We start from the raw sequence: 22,429 nt of genomic DNA on the forward strand, positions 1-22,429 counted from the left end.
ACTTGAGATGTTGTGTTTTCATTTTCATTTGTCTGAAGGTATGTTTTCATTTCTTCTGATTTCTTGGTTGATCCATTTATTGTTTAGTAGCATTTGCTTAACCTCCATATATTTGTGTTCTTTCCAGATTTTTTCTCATAATTGATTTTTAGTTTCATAACATTGTGCTCAGAAAAGATGCATGGTATAATTTCTACCTTCTTGAATTTATTGAGACTTGTTTTGTGATCTAACATGTGATCTATTATGGAGATTGTTCCACGTGCACTTGAAAAGAATATGTATTCTGCTATTTGAGGATAGAATGTTTTGTATATATCTATTAGATTCATCTGGTATAATGTGTCATTTAAAGCCACTGTTTCCTTGTTGATTTTCTGTCTGGATGATCTGTTCATTAGTAATGGGGTGTTAACCCCTACTGTTGTATTACTATTAATTTCTCTCTTTATGTTGTTAATATTGGCTTTATATATTTAGGTGCTTCTACACTGGGTACATAAATATTTGTAATTCTTGTATCCCTTTTTGGGTTTTTCTGCTTGTCATTATGTAGTGCCGTTCTTTGTCTGTTGCTACAGTCCTTGCAGAGTTTATTTTGTCTGAAAGAAATATTACCCCAGCTTTTTTCAGCTTCCATTTTCATAGTATATATTTTTCTATCCTTTCACTTTCAATCTGCATATATCTCTAATTCTGAAATGAGTTTCTTTTAGGCAGCATATAGATGGGTCTTTTTTTTTTTTTTTCGTTTTTTTTTTCCCCATTCAGTCACCCTGTCTTTTGATTGGAGCATTTAGTCTATTTACACTTAAAGTATTAGTGATAAATATATACTTTTTGCCATTTTGTTGATCATTTTCTCATTGTTTTGTAGTTTTTCTCTGTTCCTTCCTTCTCATGCTCTTTCCCCCTGTGGTTTGATGGCTTTCTTTAGCATTATGCTTGGATTCCTTGCTCTTTATTTTTTGTGTATCTACTATAGATTTTTGATTTGTGGTTAGCATTGGTTTCAGATCTAACATCTTGGGTATGTAGTAGTCTATATTAAGTTGATGGTCTCAAGTCAAACACACTCTGAAAGGACTGAATTTTTATTCCCCTCTCAATGTTTTATGTGTATGAATGATATCATATTTTACATCTTTTTCTGTGGTCATTCCCTTGACTGATTTTTGTAGATAAAATTGATTTTGCTACTTTCGTGTATTAACCTCATTACTGGCTTTATAAGTGATTAATCTACTACCTTCTAATTATTAAAAGTGATATATCTAGAGATTTTTATAGACGTATCTTCTTTCTGGTCATATAACTAAATTATCTTAATATTTTTATAGAATTATATTGTAATCCCTTGAGTTTTCTAGCTATAATATTATCTTCAAATAAACTAGTTATTAATATGTTCACTGTTGGGTTTTGGTAAATAGTGTTTATATCTTTCTACCTGTACTTTACTTTGAGGTTTTTATTTGTGTGTTTTAGTAGTGGCTCTTGGATCTTAACAAAAAGCTTTTGCATTAGTTTCCTACTGCTGTAACAAATTACCACAATTTAATGATTGAAAACAACACACATTTATTATCTTAAATTTCTGGTGGTCAAAAGTCTGAAATGGGTTTTACTAGGCTAAAATTAAGGCATTAGCAGTACTGCATTTCATTTGTAGACTCCAGTCGAAAATCTCTATCCTTGCATGTTTCAGCTTCTAGGGCTGCACAATTCTTTGACTTGTGGTACCAGTTCATCTTTAAAGTGAACAATAGTTCAGTCTTTGTCAAGACATCATCTCTTTTGACTCTGCTGTCTCCCTTTTCCCCATTTAAGAAACTTGAGTATCACACGGTCCTGAGTCCACCTGGGTGTTCCAAGCTGCTCTTCTTAATGTCAGCTGGTTAGCAATCTTAATTCTATCTGCAATTTTAATTGTCTCTTATTCCTGCCATCTCTAAAGAACCACAATTCTGCCTTTCAAAGCCTCTTGTCATTTGTTGATAAAAATTATGTGATTTTCTCCTTTGATCTGATATAATGAATTTTGGTGGTAGATTTTCCAGGATCGAACCATCCTTTTCTTCTCAGAACAAGCTCTAATACAGTAAGGTATAGTGTTCTATTTTTAATTCTGCAGAATTCAAGTTTTTAGCTCATTTTAAAATTTTACCTATAAAATCATGACAGCTTAATCTTTATTTCTGGGATGATGCTTTTAAGGATAAGTTTGCTTTATAAAATGTATAGGGAAGGTTTTGACTTTTTTCTTTAAGATAGTGTAAGAGAGGGGCGCCTGGGTGGCCCAGTCAGTTGAGCATCTGACTTCCACTCAGGTCATGATCTCCCGGTTTGTGAGTTCAAACCCCTTGTTGGACTCTGTGCCGACAGCTTGGAACCTGGGGCCTGCTTTTGGTTCTGTGTCTCCCTCTCTCTCTGTTCCTCCCCTGTTCACACTCTGTCTCTCTCCCTCTGTCTCTGTCTCTCTCTCTCTCAAAAATAAATAAACATTAAAAAAAATTTTTAAAAGATAGTATAGGGGCACCTGAGTGGCTCAGTCAGTTAGGTGGTCGACTTTGGCTCAGGTCATGATCTTGCAGTTCGTGAGTTCGAGCCCCGTGTCAGGCTCTGGGCTGACAGCTCATAACCTGGAGCCTGCTTTGGATTCTGTGTCTCCCTCTGTCTGCCCCTCCACTGCTTGCACTCTGTCTCTCGCATTGTCTCAAAAATAAACATTTTTTAAAAATTTAAAAAAGATAGTATAAGAGAAATGTCTGCCATAGAGAAGATAAGACTTAGGGTGTGACATTATCAGAGTCAATTTTAATAATTTATATACTAGGGGCACCTGGGTGGCTCAGTCGGTTGAGTATTCCACTTTGGCCCAGGTCATTATCTCCCAGTTTGTGGGTTTGAGCCCTGCATCCGGCTCTGTGCTGATGGCTCAGAGCCTGGAGCCTGCTTTGGATACTGTGTGTGTGTGTGTCTCTCTCTCAAAAATAAACATTAAAATTAAAAAAAAAATTGTATTCTATAAAACTCTCCATTTTCTAAATTATCAAATTTGTTTAGGAGTGTTTCATTTAATATTTTCTAAGTCTTGGAATTCTGCTAGTGTATTTAAAGTTCCTTTACCAAACGTTATAGATACATTTTTCCTCCTTTTCTTTATTGTTTGACTTTCTTTTTTTTGACTAATGTCTTAATTGAATGCTTAACTAATTTTTTCATTCATTTTCCACAACAAAACCATATAATTCTTTCTATATATGTTTTTGCATTTAAGTGTATCTCATGAGTTTTGATTTGAAGTGTCTTTTGTTGTTAATGTCCAGGGTAATAACGATTTTTTTTACATAAATTTCCTCTTTGGTCAAAGACTACTTAACTAGAAAAATGTGTCAAGTGCCAAGTTAACTTTCATTTTTAATAAAATAATGTTATGAAAGGATATAATGTTTATTTTTTTCAGAATTTATTAAAGATTTCTTGTACTGTATCAGTTTTAAGTTCTCTATCTGTATTATTAATTGTGTATTTGATGTGTAAAATATGAAAGAAATATAGGAATATTCCTACTCTGGGTATCTTTTTTAAGGATTTTCCTGTTTTCAGTGTTTGGTTGCTGTGTTTGCTTTATAGAGGCTTATGCTTATGTTTTCTTTGAGGAGGCTACAATTTATCCTTAATATCCTCACTTTGTCTCATTTTAATGTCTTTGGACTTTAATTCTGTTTTTATGTGTTACTAATATTGCTTCCTCTGCTTTTCACATATTGTATTTGCCTTGTTCACTTCTTTTTATCTTTTAATTTTCAACTTATTTTCCTGTTTTTATTATTTTTCTTGTAAACTACAGATAGATATTTTTTAACCCAGCCTTTCTTTGACACTGACATTTGTTAGGATAATCAGTATAGAAGCTTTTATTTCTTCCAATACATTTTACGTGTTTACTTAAGTATATTTGTTAAATATTCCTTTTCTGAATTTTCTGGGTTGGTCAATTTTTCCTTCATTTTCTTTTCCCCATTCAATCCTCAGTCATCCATTGTTAATTTCAATGTGTTTTTCCATTTTGCTAGTGCTTACATGCTCCTTCTGATGAGTCATAATTAATTCTATATTCCCCTTTAATTGTATCAAAATTAATAAGTATGCCTATAACATTTTACCAACCTTTTTAAATAATGCATACTAAATAAGTTCAGAACCTTTTTCTCTGCCCTCTCAACTCCCTACAATTTTTTGTAAAACAGTTCAGAATTTTTACTACTAGGCTACATGTAAGCTATCATTTTCCCAGGAAACCTCTATCTTGAATATTGAGTTTATCATTCTCTTGTATCATTTTATAAGTTTTCTGAATATATATTTCCATCAACAATATATTCCTTAGTTTTGAAGGTTTTCTCCCCCACTTTATAGAAATAATATCATATGGCATATATATTTCTGTAACTTGAATTATTTGCCTAACATTAGTGAAGTTCTTTATTCTGATGTGTATTATTCTGGTTTATTCGTTTTTACTGAACTATATTATTACATCCTATGACTATCATTAACCTATTCTCATTTTGATAGACATTTGTATCCACTTTGAAGGCTATTACATACAGTGCAGCTGTGAAACTTTTGCACATTCCATCCCTCAGAATAAAATTCATCAGGGTGAGTAAGAGATCCTATTAAGTCATTCTTTCTGTCTTTTCTTATGTTCCCATGTCTGCTCCCTAGTATCTGATCCCAGGTCTTCTCTCCCTCCAGGAAAACAATGAAAACTCCCATACATATCATCTCCTAAAGATAGACACAGTAGTTGGGAAAAATGGTACAGTGGAAGGTCGTTACTGTACCTATACCACTATTGTCTATTTAGCTTACCCAAACCTGCAGATGCTATTATTTTTCAAAGTACATAAATAGTTTTGTAATTAATACAAAGGCATTCTATGTTGTTATTTAATTCTGATTACTTTTTGCCATTATTTTCTCAACGAAAAGCTAGAGGTACAATTATATGAAGTTCTATAGATTTTTTTTTCATTTTTGTTTTTGAAGTATAGCTGTGTATGTTATATTAGTTTCAGGTGTGCATCACAGTGATTCAACAATTCTATACACTACTTACTTCTCATAACAATAAGTGTAGTCACCATCTCTCACCATAGAAAGTTATTACAATATTATTTACGAAATACCCTATGCTGTACTTTTAATGTGTGTGACTTAATTATCTTATAACTGGATGTTTATACCTACCTATGTAGCCCATGCCCCAACCCACCTCTTGCATTCTTTTTTTTTTTTAATTGAAGTATAGTGGACACACAATGTTACATTAGTTTCAGGTGTACAATATAGTGATTCCACATTATGTTATACTATGTTCACAAGTGTAGCTACATCTATCACCAAACAGTGTTGTTACAATACTACTGATTACGATAAATATGCTATAACTTTTATCCTGGTGAAATATTCATTCCAAAAGTACAACCCTGTGTTTCCCACTCTCCTCCTTCCATTTTTCCCATCCCCCATCCACCTTCCCTCTGGCAACCATCAATTTCATTTGTGTATTTTTATGGGTCTTTTTCTGCTTTTTGTTTGTTTATTCATTATTTTTTGTTGTTAGATTTCACATATAAGTGAAATCATACAAGTCTTTCACTTAGCACAAATCCTTTAGGTCCATCCATGTTGTCATAAATAGCAAAATCTCATTATTTCTTATGGCTGAGTACTATTCCATTGTGTGTGTGTGTGTGTGTGTGTGTGTGTGTGTGTGTGCGTGCGTGGTGTGTCACACATCTTCTTTATCCATTCATTTATCACTGGATACTTGGTTTGTTTCTATATCTTGGCCATCATTAATAATGCTTCAATATACATAGGGGTGCATATATCTTTCCAAATTAGTGTTTTCATTTCCTTTGGGTAATATCCAATAGTGGAATTACTGGATCATATGGTGTTTCTAATTGTTTGAGTACCCTCCATACTGTTTTCCATAATGGTTGCACCAGTTTACATTTCTACCAACAATGCATGAGGGTTTCCTTTTCTCCACATCCTCACTAACACTTACTTCTTGTCTTTTTTATTCTAGCTATTCTGGTGTAAGGTATAATATTACATTTTCTTGTGGTTTTGATTTGCTTTTCCCTGATGATTAGTGATGTTGAGCACCTTTTCATGATTCTGTTGGCCATTTGTATATCTTTGAAAAAACTCCCTGTTCAGATTCTCTGCCTATTTTTAAATCAGATTGTTTATTTCTTTTGCTGAGTTGTATATGGTCTTTTTTTTTTTTTTTAGATGTTAACCCTTTACTAGATTATATCATTTTCTAATATCTTCTACCACTCAGTAGGTTGCCTTTTTGGTTTGTTGAGTTTCCTTCACTGTGCAAAGCTTTTTTATTTTAATGTAGTCCCAATAGTTTAATTTCATTTTTTTCCATTGCTTTAGGGGATATATCTAAATATGATGCTAAGGCTGATGACCAAGTGATTACTGTCTAAAAACATAGCATTCTTTCTTGATAAAAACCCTCAAAAAGTAGGGATAGAAGGAACATACCTCAACATCATAAAGGCTATATATGAAAGGCCCACAGCTAATCAACCTCAATGGGAGAAAACTGAGAGCTTTTCCCCTAAGGTCAGGGACATGAGAGGGATGTCCACTCTCAACAGTATTGTTCAACATAGTACTTGGAAGTCCTAGCCTTTGCAATAAGACAACAAAAAGAAAAAAAAGGCATACAAATAGGGAATAAGTCAAACATTCACTCTTCACAGACAACATGTGATACTTTGTGTGGAAAACCCAAAAGACTCCACACACCACACACACACACACAAACTGCTAGAACTGATTCATGAATTCAGCAAAGGTGCAGGATATAAAATCAAAGTACAGAAGTAGGTTGCATTTCTAGGCACCAATAATGAGGCAGCCAAAAGAAATCAATTCATTGATCCCATTTACAATTTCACCAAAATCCATAAGATACCTAGGAATAAACCTAACCAAAGAGGTAAAAGATCTGTACATGGAACACTATAGAAAGCTTATGAAAGAAATTGAAGAAGACACAAATAAATGGAAAAACATTCCATGCTTATGGTTGGGAAGAACAAATATTGTTAAAATGTCAATACTATCCAAAGCAATCTACACATTCAATGCAATCCCTATCAAAATAACACCAGCATTCTTCACAGAGCTAGAACAAACAATCCTAAAATGTGTATGGAACAACAGAGGACCCTGTATAGCCAAAGTAATGTTGAAAAAAAAAAAAAAAAAGCAAAGCTGGAGGCATCACAATTCCAGACTTAAAACTGTATTACAAAGCTGTAATCATCAAAACAGTATGGTACTGGCACAAAACCAGACACATAGATCAATGGAACAAAATAGAGAACCCACAACTGGACCCACAAATGTATGACCAACTAATATTCATGAAGCAGGAAAGAATATACAGTGGAAAAAAGACAGTTTCTTGAGGCAAATGGTGTTGAGAAAACTGGAGGGTGACATGCAGAAGAATGAAACTGGACCACTTTCTTACACCATACATAAAAATAAATTCAAAATGGCTGAAAGACCAAACTGTAAGACAGGAAACAATCAAAATCCTGGAGGAGGAAAGAGGCAGCAACCTCTTTGACCTCGGCCGCAGCAACTTCTTACTAGACATGGCTCTGGAGGCAAGGGAAACAAAAGCAAAAATGAACTATTGGGACCACATCAAGATAAAAATCTTCTGCACAGCAAAGGAAACAATCAGTAAAACTAAAAGGCAGCCTATGTAATGGGAGAAGATATTTGCAAATGACATATCTGGTAAAGGGTTAGTATCCAAAATCTATGAAGAACTTATCAAACTCAACACCCAAAAAACAAATAATCCAGTGAAGTAATGGGCAGAAGACATGAACATAGACATTTTTCCAAAGGAGACATCCATATGGCTAATAGACACATGAAATGATAGTCAACATCACTCATCAGCAGGGCAATACAAATCAAAACCATGATGAGATACCACCTCACACTTGTCAGAATGGCTAAAATTAACAACACAAGAAACAACAGGTGTTGGCAAGGATGTGAAGGGGGAACCCTCTTACACTGATTTTGGAATGCAAACTGGTTCAGCCGCTCTGGGAAACAGTATGGAGGTTCATCAAAAAACTGAAAATACAGCTACCATATGACCCACCATGTGCACTACTAGGTATTTATACAAAGGATGCAAAAGTGCTGATTGAAAGGGGAATGTGCACCCCAATGTTTACAGCAGCACTATCAACAATAGCCAAATTATGGAAAGAGCCCAAATGTCCATTGACTGTTGAATGGATCAAGAAGATGTGGAAAATATATACAATGGAATATTACTTCGTGATCAAAAGGAATGACATCTTGCCATTTGTAACTGCATGGATGGAACTTAGAATGTATTATGTTAAGGGAAATAAGTCAGAGAAAGACATCATGATTTCACTCATATGTGGAATTCAAGAAATAAAACAGAGGAACATTGGTGTAGGAAAGGAAAAATAATATAAAAACAGAGGGAGGCAAATCATAAAAGACTCCTAAATACAAAGAACAAACTGAGGGCTGCTGGAGGGGCTTGAAGTGGGGGGATGGGCTAAATGGGTGATGGACATTAAAGAAGGCACTTGCTGGGATGAGCACTGGGTGATATATATAAAGTGATGAATCACTAAATTCTACTCCTGAAACCATTATTATACTATGTTAACTAACTTGGATTTAAATTTTTTAAAATAATAATAAAGAAATAAAATTTTACTTTAAAAATTCTTTGGGATTCTCTAAAATGTCTGTGGAAGCCACATATTACTTTGGAATTAGAAAGAAAAACAATAAATTGTATTTATTAAATAAGATTACTGTCTATATTTTCTTATAGCAATTTTGTGGTTTCATGTCTCACATTTAGGTCTTTAATCCATTTTGAGTTTATTTTTGTATATGGTATAAGTGGTCCAGTTCCTTTGCATGTAGCTGTCCAGTTTTCCCAGCACTGTTTATTGAAGAGACTGTATTTTCCCCATTGTATATTTTTACCTCCTATATGGTAGATTAATTGACTATAGGTGTGGCTTTATTTCTGTACTCTACTGTGTTTCATCGATGAGTGTAGTTTATTTATGTGCCAGTACCATAATATTTTCATTAGGCTAGCTTTGTAATATATCCTGAAATCTGGAATTGATATATCTCTAGCTTTGTTCTTTGTCAACATTTCTTTGACTATTCAGGGCATTTTGTGTTTCCATACAAATTATAAGATTATTTGTTCTAGTTCTGTGAAAAATACTTTTGCTATTTTGGTAGAGATTGCATCAAATCTGTAAGTTGTTTTAGGTTGTTTGGACATTTTAACAATATTAATTCTTCAAATCCATAAGCATTATGTTTCTATTTGTTTTTGTCATCATTTTCTTTGAACAATGCTGTATAATTTCAGAGTTCAGGTCTTTCATCTGTTTCATTAAATTTTTTCCTAGGTATTTTATTCTTTTTGATATGATTGTAAATGGAATTGTTTTCTACATTTCTCTTCCTGCTACTTCATTACCAGTATATACAAATGTAACAGATTCCTGTATGTTAATTATGAATTCTAAAACTTTACTGAATTAATTTATTACTTCTAATAGTTTTTAGTGGAATCCTGAGGGATTCCTATAAATAGTATCATGTCATCTAAATTTGTGACAGTCTTACTTCTTCCTTACCCATTTAGATGCCTTTTGCTTCTTTTTCTTGTCTGATTGCTGTTGCTAGGATTTCCAGTACTATGTTGAATAACACTGATGAGACAGGACATCCTCGTCTTGATCCTGATCATAGAGGAAATGTTCTGTGTTTTTCATGGGTATGATGTTAGCTGTGGGGTTTTCATATATGACCTTTATTATATTGAAGTACATTCCTTCTAAATCCACTTTTTTGAAAGTTTTTAACATGAATATATGCTATATATTTTGTCAGATGCTTTTCCTGTACCCACTGAGGTCATTATATAGTTTTTATCCTTGGTTATTTGAAGTTATCATTTTGATTGATTTGTGAATATTGAACCACCCTTGTATCCCTGGAATAAATCTCACTTGATTGTGGTGAATAATTTTTAATGTATCCTTGAATTCTGCTTGCTAATATTTTGTTGAGAATTTTTGCATCTATGTTCATAGCCCTTAGTTTTCTTTCCTTGTAGTACCTCTTTTGGTTTTGGTATCAGGTTAATGCTGGCCTCATTGAATGAATTTGTAAGTTTTTCTCCCTCTTTAATTTTTTGGAATAATTTGAAAATAATAAGTATTCAATTTTCTTTAAATGTTTCATAGAATTCATTGGCCATCTGGTCCTGGACTTTTGTTTGTTAGGAGCTTTTTAGATCACTTATTCAGTTTCATTGCTAGTAATGTCTGTTCTACTTTCCTTTTCTTCCTTGACAGTTTGGGAGATTGTTTATGTTTCCAGATATTTATCGATTTCTACTAGGTTGTACAATTTGTTAGCATATAATTTTTTGTAGCAGTCTTATACTCTGTTGTATTTCCCTGGTGTCAATTGTTACTTCTCCTCTTTTATTTCTGCTTCTATTTATTTAAATCCTCTCTCTTTTTCCTTGATGATTCTGGATAAAGTTTTATAAATTTTGTTTACTTTTCTAAAAATAAGCTCTTAGTTTCATTGATCTTTACTCTTGTTTGTTTTGTTTTTTAGTCTGATTTTTTTTTATTCTGCTACAATCTTTATTATTTCTTTCCTTCTACTAGCGTAGGGATCTGTTTGTTCTTCTTTTTCTAGTTCCTTCAATTGTAAGGTTGTGTTGTTTACTTGTAATTTTTCTTGTTTCTTGAGGTAAGCCTGTATTGCTATAAACTTTCCTCTTAGAACTGCTTTACATGCATCCCAAAGATTTTGGGTCATTCTGTTTTCATTTTCACTTCTCTCCATGTATTGTTTTTATTTCCTCTGTGATTTTTTTGGTTGCCCTATAAATTGTTTAGCCTCCATGTGTTTGTGTTCTTTCCAGTTTTATCTTGTTACTGATTTCTAGTTCTATATTATTGTGGTCATAAAAGACACTTGATATTTCAGTCTTTTCAAATTTATTGAGAATTGTTTTGTGGTCTAACATGTGATCTCTTCTGGAGAATATTCCATGTGTATGTGAAAAGTATGTGTATTCTGCTGTGTTTGGGTGGACTGTTCGGTGTATATCTATTAGGTCCATCTGGGCTGTGTGTCATTCAGAATCACTATTTCTGTGTTAATTTTATGCCTGAATGATCTATCCATTGATGTAAATGGGATACTATGTCCCCTAATGTTATTGTATTGCTGTTAATCTCTTCAAGTCTGCTAATATTTGCTTTATATAATTAGGTGCTTCTATGTTGGGTGAATAGATATTTACAGTTTTTGTATCTTCTCACTGAATGGATTCCTTTATTGAAATGTAGTGTCCTTCTTTTTGTTTTGAAGTCTATTTTGTCTGATATAAATATTGCTGCCCTTTTTTTTCCGACTCCTTTTGCATGATACATGTTTTTCCCTTTTATGTTTAGTTGGTATGTGTCTTTAGGTCTGATGTGAGTCTCTTCTAGGCAGAATAGAGTTGGGTGTTGTTTTTTTTATCCATTCATTCACCCTGTGTATTTTAATTGGAGCATTTAGTCCATTTATACGTATTGATAGGTATGTAATTTTTGCCATTTTGTTCATTGTTTTCAGGTTTGTTTTACATTTCTTTTCTGTTCCTTTCTTCTTACCTTATGATTTGATGTCTGTCTTTAGTGTAATGCTTGTATTTCTTTCTTTTTTGCGTATATCTGTGATAGTTTTTTTTCAACGTTTATTTATTTTTGGGACAGAGAGAGACAGAGCATATGGGGGAGGGGCAGAGAGAGGGAGACACAGAATTGGAAACAGGCTCCAGGCTCTGAGCCATAAGCCCAGAGCCCGACGCGGGGCTCGAACTCACGGACCGCGAGATGTGACCTGGCTGAAGTTGGACGCTTAACCGACTGCGCCACCCAGGCGCCCCTGTGATAGTTTTTTTTTAATTTGTAAGGTTACCATTGGTTTCAGATATAACATTAGAGCAGTCTATATTAAGTTGATGGTCACTTAAATTTGAACACATTCTACAAGCACTAAATTATACTCCCTCATCCATGTTTTATGTATATGATGCCATATATTACATATTTTTGTGTATCCCTTGACTGATTATTATAGATATGTTATTTTACTACTTTTGTATTTTAGTCTTCATATTGGTTTTATAAGTGATTAATAACCTTTACTGTATGTTTGCTTATACCTGTGAATTTTTTCTTTCATAATTTTCTTATAGCTCTGACCTTTTCTTTCCACTCAAAAAATTTCCATCAGCATTTCTTATAAGGTTAGTTTTGTGTGATGAACTCCTTTGACTTATGTTTGTCTGTGAAACACTTTATCTCTCCTTCAATTCTAAATTATAATCTACCAGTAGAATATTCTTGATAGTAGGTCTTTTTCTTTCACCTCTTTGAATACATCACGTCATTCCCTTCTGTCTTGCAAAGTTTCTATTTGAAAATCAACTTATAGCCTTATGGAGTTTCCCTCACATGTAATTGTTTTCTGTTTCTGCTTTTAAAATTTTGCTTTACCATTCATTTTTTTACCATTATAATTACCTATCTTGGTGTGGACTTCTTTAGGTTCATCTTGTTAGGGGATCTCTGTTTTCCTGGACTTGGATGTATTTTTTTGCTCAGATTAAGGTGATTTTCAGCTATTATTTGTTGAAGTAACTTTTCTGCCCTTTTTATTTTCTCATTTCCTTTAGTGATTATTATAATGCAAATATTATCACTCTTGATAATGCCACTGAGTTTCCTTAACCTCTTCTCATTTTTTATTCCTTTTTCCCTTTCTTGTTAAACCTGGTTGTTTTCCATTACATTGTCTTCCAGATCTCTGATGTGTTATTCTGCATCCTCCAATCTGTTGTTGATTTCCTCTAGTGTATTTTTTATTTCAGTTATGAATTCTTTATTTATGACCGTTTCTTTTTGTATTTTCCATCTCTTTGTTGAAGATCTAACAAATCATCTACACTCTTCTCAAGTCCAGTGAGTATGTTTGTGGCCAATAATTGAATTATTTATCAGACATATTGGTTATTTCATTTCATTTAGATGTTTTGCTGTGCTTTTGTCTTGTTCCTTCATTTGGAAGATATTTCTCTATCTCGTAATTTTGCCTCTCTGTGTTTGTTTATGTGTATTAGGTAGGTCATGTATGTTTTCTGGTATTAAGTAATGGCCTTGTGAAGAAGAGGTCCTGTGGTACCCTATAGTATAAACCATCCTGGTCACCAAAACCAAGTGCTCCAGGGATGTCCCTGTAAGAGCTGTGTATACCCTACTGTTGTGGATGATTTGCAGTTACTTTCAGCCCAACCAGCTGCAATGACCTGCTGTGGGCACACTGGACAGGGTTCAGTCTTCGATCTTTGATGGTCTTGTCTGAGGTCATAATGGGCTTATTAGTGGATGGGGCCAGCAGTCAGACCAAATGTCTACAATTAGCCACTCTGACACAGTTTCAGGTATATAAGGGGTAAGGCTTGTTTCCTGTGCAGGTAGCCAAGAGGCTGGGCTGCTAGGACTGTGGACATGCTGGTATATGAAGTTATCTTCCTTCTGCTTCCCACAGCCAGATGGATTGATGGATGCCTACTGAGGCAGGTGGGGTTAGGTGGAGTGAGTCTCTACAGGGAAACTCAGCAGTTGAGTACACAGTTTTAGCAAGGTAGATGGAGAATATTTGCACTAGTTCCCACAAGGATGGGCTTTAATCCCACTGATTTTTAAAGCTCTTCATGTTAAACCATGCTGATATTGAAAGCCCAATGTTATATGGACTCATCTTCCTGGCACAGGTGCCCAATGCAGGTGGTGCCTAGTGTGGGGTCAGATCCTCTTGCTTTTCCATGCTTGTGATGTCCCTCCCATTTGTGTCAATACCACAAAATATTTAGTTCCCAGCTGTGTTTCCACTCCTCCTACACTTTTCTTTTTTTTTTTTTTAATTTTTTTAATGTTTATTTTTGATATAGAGAGAGACAGAGCATGAATGGGGAGGGTCAGAGAGAGAGGGAAACACAGAATCTGAAGCAGGCTCCAGGCTCTGAGCTGTCAGCATAGATCCCAATGCGGGGCTTGAACTCACGGACCAGGAGATCATGACCTGAGCCGAAGTCGGACGCTTAACCGACTGAGCCACCCAGGCGCCCCCCTCCTACACTTTTCAATGTGCCCTCCTCTCCACGAACAACTGTGGAAGTTCTGTTCTGCCAGTCTTCAGATCATTTTCAGAGTTAGTTGAATAAATATAGCTGTTATCTTGGCATATCTGGAGGACAAAGTGAGTCCAGGATCCTCCTAACCCATCCATCATCTTATATTACTCTCAACACATTCCTAAAGGAATGAAACCCAAAACAAGATTCAGTATTTACTGAAAATTATGTTTTAAGTAATGTAGGCTGTAGCATTAGCTTTTGGAAGGCAATCCTGTCAGAATATTTACCAATACTGAGCTTAGTCTTTACTAAAAGCCATTTGTCTTTTCATGTTGCTGCAAAACTTCATAATCCTCCATTGGATACTGGTGTAAATATTTCACACCACACCAACCTGCCAAATGGCGGTGTAATTATTTTTTTTAAGTTTATTTATTTTGAGGGTGTGTGAGAAAGAGAGCATGCAAGTGGAGTAGGGGCAGAGAGAGAGGAAGAGAGAGTCCCAAGCAGGCCTCATGCCGTCAACACACACCCAACACAAGGCTCAAATCCACAAACCATGAGATCATGACCTGATCCAAAACGAGGGGTCGGATGCTTGACTGAGCCACCCAGGTGCCCCTGGTGTAATTAATTCTTTAATCCAAATCTGAGACCTAACATTTTATTTATTCAATTTCATCTTATTAGATTGATGCTAAAACCTCCTAAACTATAATTCTAATTATAGAATTATAATTATAATTTCTGTTAAGAAAAATAACAGTCTGCTGAAAGATTTGGATGATATGTATTTATATGATCTTTTCTTTTTTTCTTTTGTGTAGGTCGAAAGTTTAAAAAGTTCAATAAAGTCAGAGTTATGAGAGCATTGGATGCCGTTGCTCTCCCACAGCCTGTGGGCATTCCAAATGAGAGCCAAGCCCTAAGCCAGAGAATCGCTTTTTCACCAAATCAAGACATACAGTTGATCCCCCCATTGATTAACCTGCTAATGAGCATTGAACCAGATGTGATCTATGCAGGACATGACAACACCAAACCTGATACCTCCAGTTCTTTGCTGACAAGTCTTAATCAACTAGGCGAGAGACAACTTCTTTCAGTAGTCAAGTGGTCTAAATCATTGCCAGGTAATAATAATTTGTATATAATAGCATGAAATGGAAATTTTACCATATTTGTTGTACTAGGAAAACTGTTAAGGCCTGTTCAGTAAATTAAGTATTGTCTAAACAGCATGTTATATAGTATGCATTTCAGCAGTGTGAAATACTTACCTAGGATCCTAAATAATATGTTGCTTGTCTAGGACCCTACTGTGTGCTATGGAAGTACAATAGTCATAGATAATACTTTGAGTCTTGATGATTCAAGAATTACGTGATTGAAACAATTAAGGAAGAGCATAAGTTTGTATGTTAAAGCACAGATGTTATAATAGTTCAGAGAAAGACAAATTGTGTGTAAAAGTGTGTCTTCCATTCTAAGTGCTAATTTAACCAAATTTAACAAACTTCAAATGGTTGAAAATAAAACTGGATGTTTCTATTCATATAATATGTCAAAATAGTATTCAGAGTACAGTGGGGTGCTTAAAGTTAATTAAGAAACATAATTGATAAACATATGTAAATAATTTGGACATAGAGAAATGAATTTCTTCCAGTCACTATTTTCTCTAATTTATACTCAGACAAAGCAGATAACAGAATTTGGGTTGTACCATCATGAAGGGATTTAAGTCACTTTATTTAATAACTAGTTTGCTTCCTTAGCACAGCTCCATAGGAGCCTAGAGGTTGAAAGAATTACAAGGATGAATTTTTCACTTGGCTAAATCTGAGACTGCAGAGCCAGGAGAACACATGGGTAGCCATTACTTGTGGAAGCATTAATCCCATAAGTAAAAATAAAGCACTTTTTTAAATTACAATCTCTTCACACCAAAAATATCCTTATGCTTTTTTAGACCAGTTTATTTTACCAGTATCTAATCAAGAATTGAACATATGCTTTTGGTCTACAAGTAAATTCAACAGCCTTTTTTAAAGAATTTTTTTCTCAATTTGCCTTAATATATTTCTGTTATTATTTTACCTGAAATGTTTGAAATACTTGTTACTGAAAATTCAAGGTTATGTGAAACAGAAAGAAAAATAGGTTCCCGTTTGTTGAATCTTTTAAAAAATACACTTTGATAAAAATTAATAAAATTCACTATTCTAATGGAGATAAAGTGATTTTATAGAAAATTCCAAATAACCAGGTTCTTATTAGCTCCATTGTTACTGAAAGTCTTGGACAGGTAATTTTTTTCTGTTAGAAAACTTCTGAATTTTTAAAACTTGCTGTAAAGTGGTTATCAAATTTGATAGATCTCTATTAAATTATTGCAATAGCATTGAACTTCTGTTTAAAAATATGAGTAATATGTGTTTAACTTTTCTTAGTTTTTATATTATTTGGAAAAGTGATTTCTTTGATTTTGATTGATACAGTTTATATTTTTTGCATTTTGGAGATTCTTTACTATTTAAAAACATTCTACTATCAGTTGGCAAATTTAGAAAATAACCAGTTATAGCTTAAAATATAATTTATTCACTTTGGGTAAAAGCTAGTGTACATTTTAAGTTGAAACACTTCTCTGTGAAGCTATTTCATCCTCACATTTCCAAAAACAGTGAGAGAAAATTTTTACACTGAATTTAGTGGCAACTTTTTTAATAATTCCAAAATGTAATTTGTGTGTAAGTAAAAAAGAATGATGGCATCTACCAGTATTACAGGTACTGTTTCTATTACCTGTAACAATAAGGGAAGCTTATTTGATAATCTATTTTGATAATTTTGATTAGCAAATGATTGTGTGGCCTGTGCTCTTTTAAACTATATTTGCATGGTCTACATAGTGTATGAATGATGAAAATGGTCAGTGAACCATATATATTGATCTTTTTGAAAGGACTCATGTATATAAAGTAATCTGGTGTCATTAGCTACTCAAAACCTTTCAGTTGACTTTTAGCTAGAATAGTTTTTATTCACTTGATTCACTCAGTAAGTGTCTATAGCATGCTGTATGCATGATGTAACAATTAAACAGTAGTGTTAGAAAGAAAAGCCAAAAGTCTGAGCTCATAGTGTGAACACATTTGGATGCAACATATCCTAGCATTTGGTGATCAATTTTTCATGAGAGAGACTTATTTTATCCATTCACTCACATAGATAGTACTTGGTTAAATGAGGCCTGTTAATAAGTCAGGATGTCAGTTTACTTATTTACAGTGCAAGAATGATGCTGCTAGTAAAACATGTTGGCAGATCAGGTGATTCTTTCACAATAGGAAAGAGTATTTTGGAAGTCAGATTAAGATCAAATGTAAAACAACAACAACAACAACAACAACAACAGCAACAACTAAAGTAACAGTATGCCTAAGGGCTCCATGGTGTATATCTACAGGTCCCTGAGAGAATGCTTGTTGCCTGGTCAGGACTTCCTCATTTTTTCTTTATTTGTGTTCTTCTATTATCTTGGACCCATTAAGGTAATTGCATCCTATCCAACATCTCTCTCATATTTCAGAGATATCATTGCTCCTATGTAATGGAGACTTGCAAGATGCTTTAGCTTCATGATAACACATTTAAAATATCTCTTAAGATATATTACATCTGACATATTGTATCAGTTATGTGAATGATTTTACATTGACATTTAGCTGTAACATCAGTAGGTAATATTTTCTTATTTGGAACTTGAAGCAACACAATATTTGCAAATTTTAGAAAAATGAACAAGACAGAGGTCAGGAGGATAGAAGAATAGGAGAATCTTGAGCTCACCTCATCCCAGAGACACGCCGAAATAACAGCTGTATCTGTGAAACTAACTCTGAAAATGATGTGAATATTGGCAGAACAAACCTTCCACAATTAATCATGGAGAGGAGACCACACTGAAAAGAAGAAAAGGGGCAGGGACATGGTTGGGAACCAAAGCCCTGTAAGACTAACCACAAATGGAAGGGACACCGTAGCATGGTGAAGCAACAGGATCAGACCCTACACCAGGCACCTGCAGCACTGGGGATGTGCACTGGGAAGACAAGTCCTCCTAACATCTGACTTTGAAAACCAATGGAGCTTAACTTGGCAAGCTTTGAAAATCTAGAGGGCCTAACTCTGGGTACATTGAAAATCAGTGGACTTAGCTTCAGGGAGACCAAAGGGCCATAGGAAACTGAGACCTCCTCTACTTAAAGAGCTAGCATAATAAGTAACCCTACTGACTCAACACAACATATAGCGCAGTTTGAATAGTGCCTGGAATATACATGGAGAGTTATTGACTAATCTTAGAACATGGGCTGGAGGGACATGCATCAATAGGAAATTTCCTCAGGAACAGAAGTGTTGGCAGACATCATTTCTCTTCCCCTCCCCCAACCTAGCTGGACACTTGTGGATATCAGCAGGAACACCTGCTATCTTGCCAGCACCATGCACCCCAAGTCACGTTTCCATGCAGACCCACTTCATCTCTTCCACTTCAGCAGGCATTCCTCAAAAGGAGCTCCTGCCCTTATATACTGTGCAAACAGCCCAGCAGGGACTAATGCCACTCCTAAGTCACTCCTGCCCTGGGGATAGCAGGGAATAACCCTCAACACCAGCACATGGGCACTTCCAGTAGCTGAGCATTTTAGCTGGCCACTCAAAGAGAGCCCCCTGTTTACTGTGCCTGTTGCTGTGACAGCCATCCTGGATGGAAAATTTGATCTGACTGCCAGCCCCAACTACCAACAAAAGCTACTCAGGGGGCCACATAAGGAGAGTACTCTGCCAATTGGTGTGTACATAGTTGCAGAAAACAGAGTACTGACAGCTAGCCTGACTGCCAACACCAACTGTCAAGAAACCCGTGATTATCTCAGATATGCCTTACAAAAGCACAGGGACCAAACCCTGTCCTGTGAAACCACAGCAGGTAAAGCCAGTCATTGCAGCTAACTGGACTGAAAGTTCAGTCAGCTAGTGGATTAGCCACAACAGCAGTGCTCACACAGCCAATATCCAGGAGACACCCCGGGAACACATGGTTCTGGTGAACAGGGGACATTGACTACCAGGCACCACAAAACCTCTTCTTCACAAGACCACTACTTTTTTTTTTTTTTCAACGTTTATTTATTTTTGGGACAGAGAGAGACAGAGCATGAACGGGGGAGGGGCAGAGAGAAAGGGAGACACAGAATCGGAAACAGGCTCCAGGCTCTGAGCCATCAGCCCAGAGCCCGACGCGGGGCTCGAACTCACGGGCCGCGAGATTGTGACCTGGCTGAAGTCGGACCCAACCGACTGCGCCACCCAGGCGCCCCACAAGACCACTACTTTTAATACCAGGAGACATAGCTGTCCATCCTAATACCTATAAACAAACAGAGTTAGGCAAAATGGGGCAGAGGACTATGTCCCAAATGAAAGAACTGGACAAAATCATAGTAAAAGATCTAAATGAAATAGAAATAATATGCCTGATAAATAATTCAAAGTAATGGTCATAAAGATATTCACTGGACTTGAAAAAATAGTGGTGGATCTCAATGACCTTCAACAAAGAATTATAAAATAAACAAATAACCAGTCAGAGATGAATAATACAATTACTGAAATAAAAGTATACAGGAGAACTAACAGCAGATTAGAGAATGCTGAACAAATCAGCATCTGGATGACAGAGTAATGGAAAGCAAACAAGATGAACTTAAAAAAGAAAAACTGAATCATAAAAATTAAAGCATGGTTAAGGGAACTCAGTAACATCATTAAGTATAATAACATTCATGTTATAGAGGGTACAGAAGGAGAAAATAGAGAAAAGAGGAAAGAAACTTATTTGAAGAATTAAAAGCTGAAAACTTCCCTTCCCGGACAAGGAAATAGCATTCAAGTCCAGGAAGCACAGAGAGCCCCTAAGAAGATGAACACATGGAGGTCCACACCAAGATAGATAATAATTAAAATGGCAAAAAGTAATGAGAAAGCAAAAATTTTAAAGCAACAAGACAAAACAGTTACATACAAGGGAAATCAGTTGTATTTCTGTACACTTATAATGAAATAGAAAGAGAAATTAAGAAAACGTAACCTTTTACAACTGCATCAAAAACAATAAAATATCTGAGTAAACTTAACCAAGTAATATGAAAGACCTGTACTCTGAAAACTATAAAATATCAGTGAGGGAAATTGAAGACAACACAAACAAATGGAAAGATATTCCATGATCAAGGATTGGAAGAACTGATATTGTTAAAATGTCCATATTACACAAAGCAATATACAGATTTAATTCAATCCCTATTAAAATACCAACAGCATTTTCCACAGCACTTGAACAAACACTACTAAAATTTGTATGGAGCCACAAGAACCCAAAGAGCCAAAGCAATCTTGAAAAAGAACAAGGCCGAAGGTCACAATCCCAGACTTCAAGAAATACTACGAAGTTGTAGCAATCTAAACAGTATGGTACTGCCATGGAATCAGACACATAGATCAAAGGAACAGAATAGAAAACCCAGAAGTAAACCCACAACTATATGGCCAATTAATCTTCAACAAAGGGGAAAGAATATCCAATGGGAAAAAGACACTCTTTTCAACAAATGGATTGGGAAAACTGGATAGCAACACGCAAAAGAAAGAAACTAGATCAGTTTTCATACTATACACAAAAATAAATTCAAAATGGAGGAAAGACCTAAATGTAGACCTGAAACCATAAAAATCCTAGAAGAGAGCACAGGCAGTAATTTCTCTGAGAGGAGCTGTAACATCTTCCTAGATATGTCTCCTGAAGCATGGGAAACAAAAGCAAAAATAAACTGTTGGGACTACCTCAAAATAAAAAGCTTCTGCAGTGCAAAGGAAACAACCAACAAACTAAAAGTCTGCTGAATGGGAGAAGATATTTGAAAATGGCATATCTAATAAAGTTTTAGTATCCAAAGTGTGTAAAGAACTTATGCAACTCAACACCAAAAAAAAAGCCTAATTTAAAAATGGACAGAAGACATGAACAGGCATTTCTCCAAAGAAGACATATAGATAGCCAATAGACACATGAAAAGATGCTCAACATCACTCATCTTTGAGGAAATGTAAATCAAAACCACAATGAGATATCACCTCGCACCTGTCAGAATGGCCAGAATGAAAAAGATAATAAATAAATAACAAATATTGGCAAAGATACAGAGAAAAAGGAACCCTTGTGCACTGTTGGTGGGCATGTAAATTTGTGCAATTACACCAATTTATGGAAGTTCCTCAAAAAGTTGGAAATATCATATGATCCAGTCATCAAAATTCTGGACATTTATCCAAAAAATACAAGACATCAAGTCAAAAGGATATATGTTTATTGCAGCACTATTTATAATAGCCAAATTATAGAAGTAGTTCAAGTGTCCATTAACAGATGAATGGATAAAGAAGATACGGTTCTCTCTCTCTCTCTCTCTCTCTCTCCCTCTCTCTCTCTCTCTCTCTCACACACACACACACACACACACACACACACACACACACAGAAATACTATTCAGCCATAAAAAAGAATGAAATCTTGCTATTTGCAACAACACAGATGGAGCTAGAGAGTATTATGCTAAGTGAAATAAGTCAGTCAGAGAAAGACAAATTACCATATGATTTCACTCATATATGGAAGTTAAGAAACAAAACAAATAAGAAAAGGGGGGAAAAAGACACAAACCAAGAAACAGACTCTTCACTATAGAGAACAAACTGATGGTTACCAGCAGGGAGGTGGGCAGGGGAATGGGTGAAACAGGTGATGGGGACTAAAGAGTACATTTCTCATGACGAGCACTGAGTAACATATGGAATTGTTGAATCACTGTATGGTACAGCTGAACACTACTGGAGTTAAAATAAAACTTAAAATGAAAACACTAATTGAAAAGATACATGCACCCCAGTATTTACTGCAGCATTATTCATAGAAAAGATATGGAAGCAACCCAAGTGCT

At 35.1% G+C, this 22,429-nt stretch overlaps 1 protein-coding gene across 2 annotated transcripts in view; it reads left to right on the forward strand.

Moving 5' to 3' along the window:
* Positions 1-22,429, forward strand: part of PGR (progesterone receptor) — a 106,000-nt gene that overhangs the window by 55,755 nt on the left and 27,816 nt on the right. The window contains exons 4-5 of one of the 2 annotated variants that reach the window (XM_045483538.1): positions 4,582-4,668; positions 15,190-15,495. In XM_045483538.1, the coding sequence (XP_045339494.1) occupies positions 4,582-4,668; positions 15,190-15,495 (393 nt within the window). The remainder of the gene's footprint in view (positions 1-4,581; positions 4,669-15,189; positions 15,496-22,429) is intronic. The other variant, XM_045483539.1, reaches the window with a different exon arrangement.

This window comes from Leopardus geoffroyi, chromosome D1 (genome assembly GCF_018350155.1).
Source record: "Leopardus geoffroyi isolate Oge1 chromosome D1, O.geoffroyi_Oge1_pat1.0, whole genome shotgun sequence".
NCBI lineage: Eukaryota > Metazoa > Chordata > Mammalia > Carnivora > Felidae > Leopardus > Leopardus geoffroyi.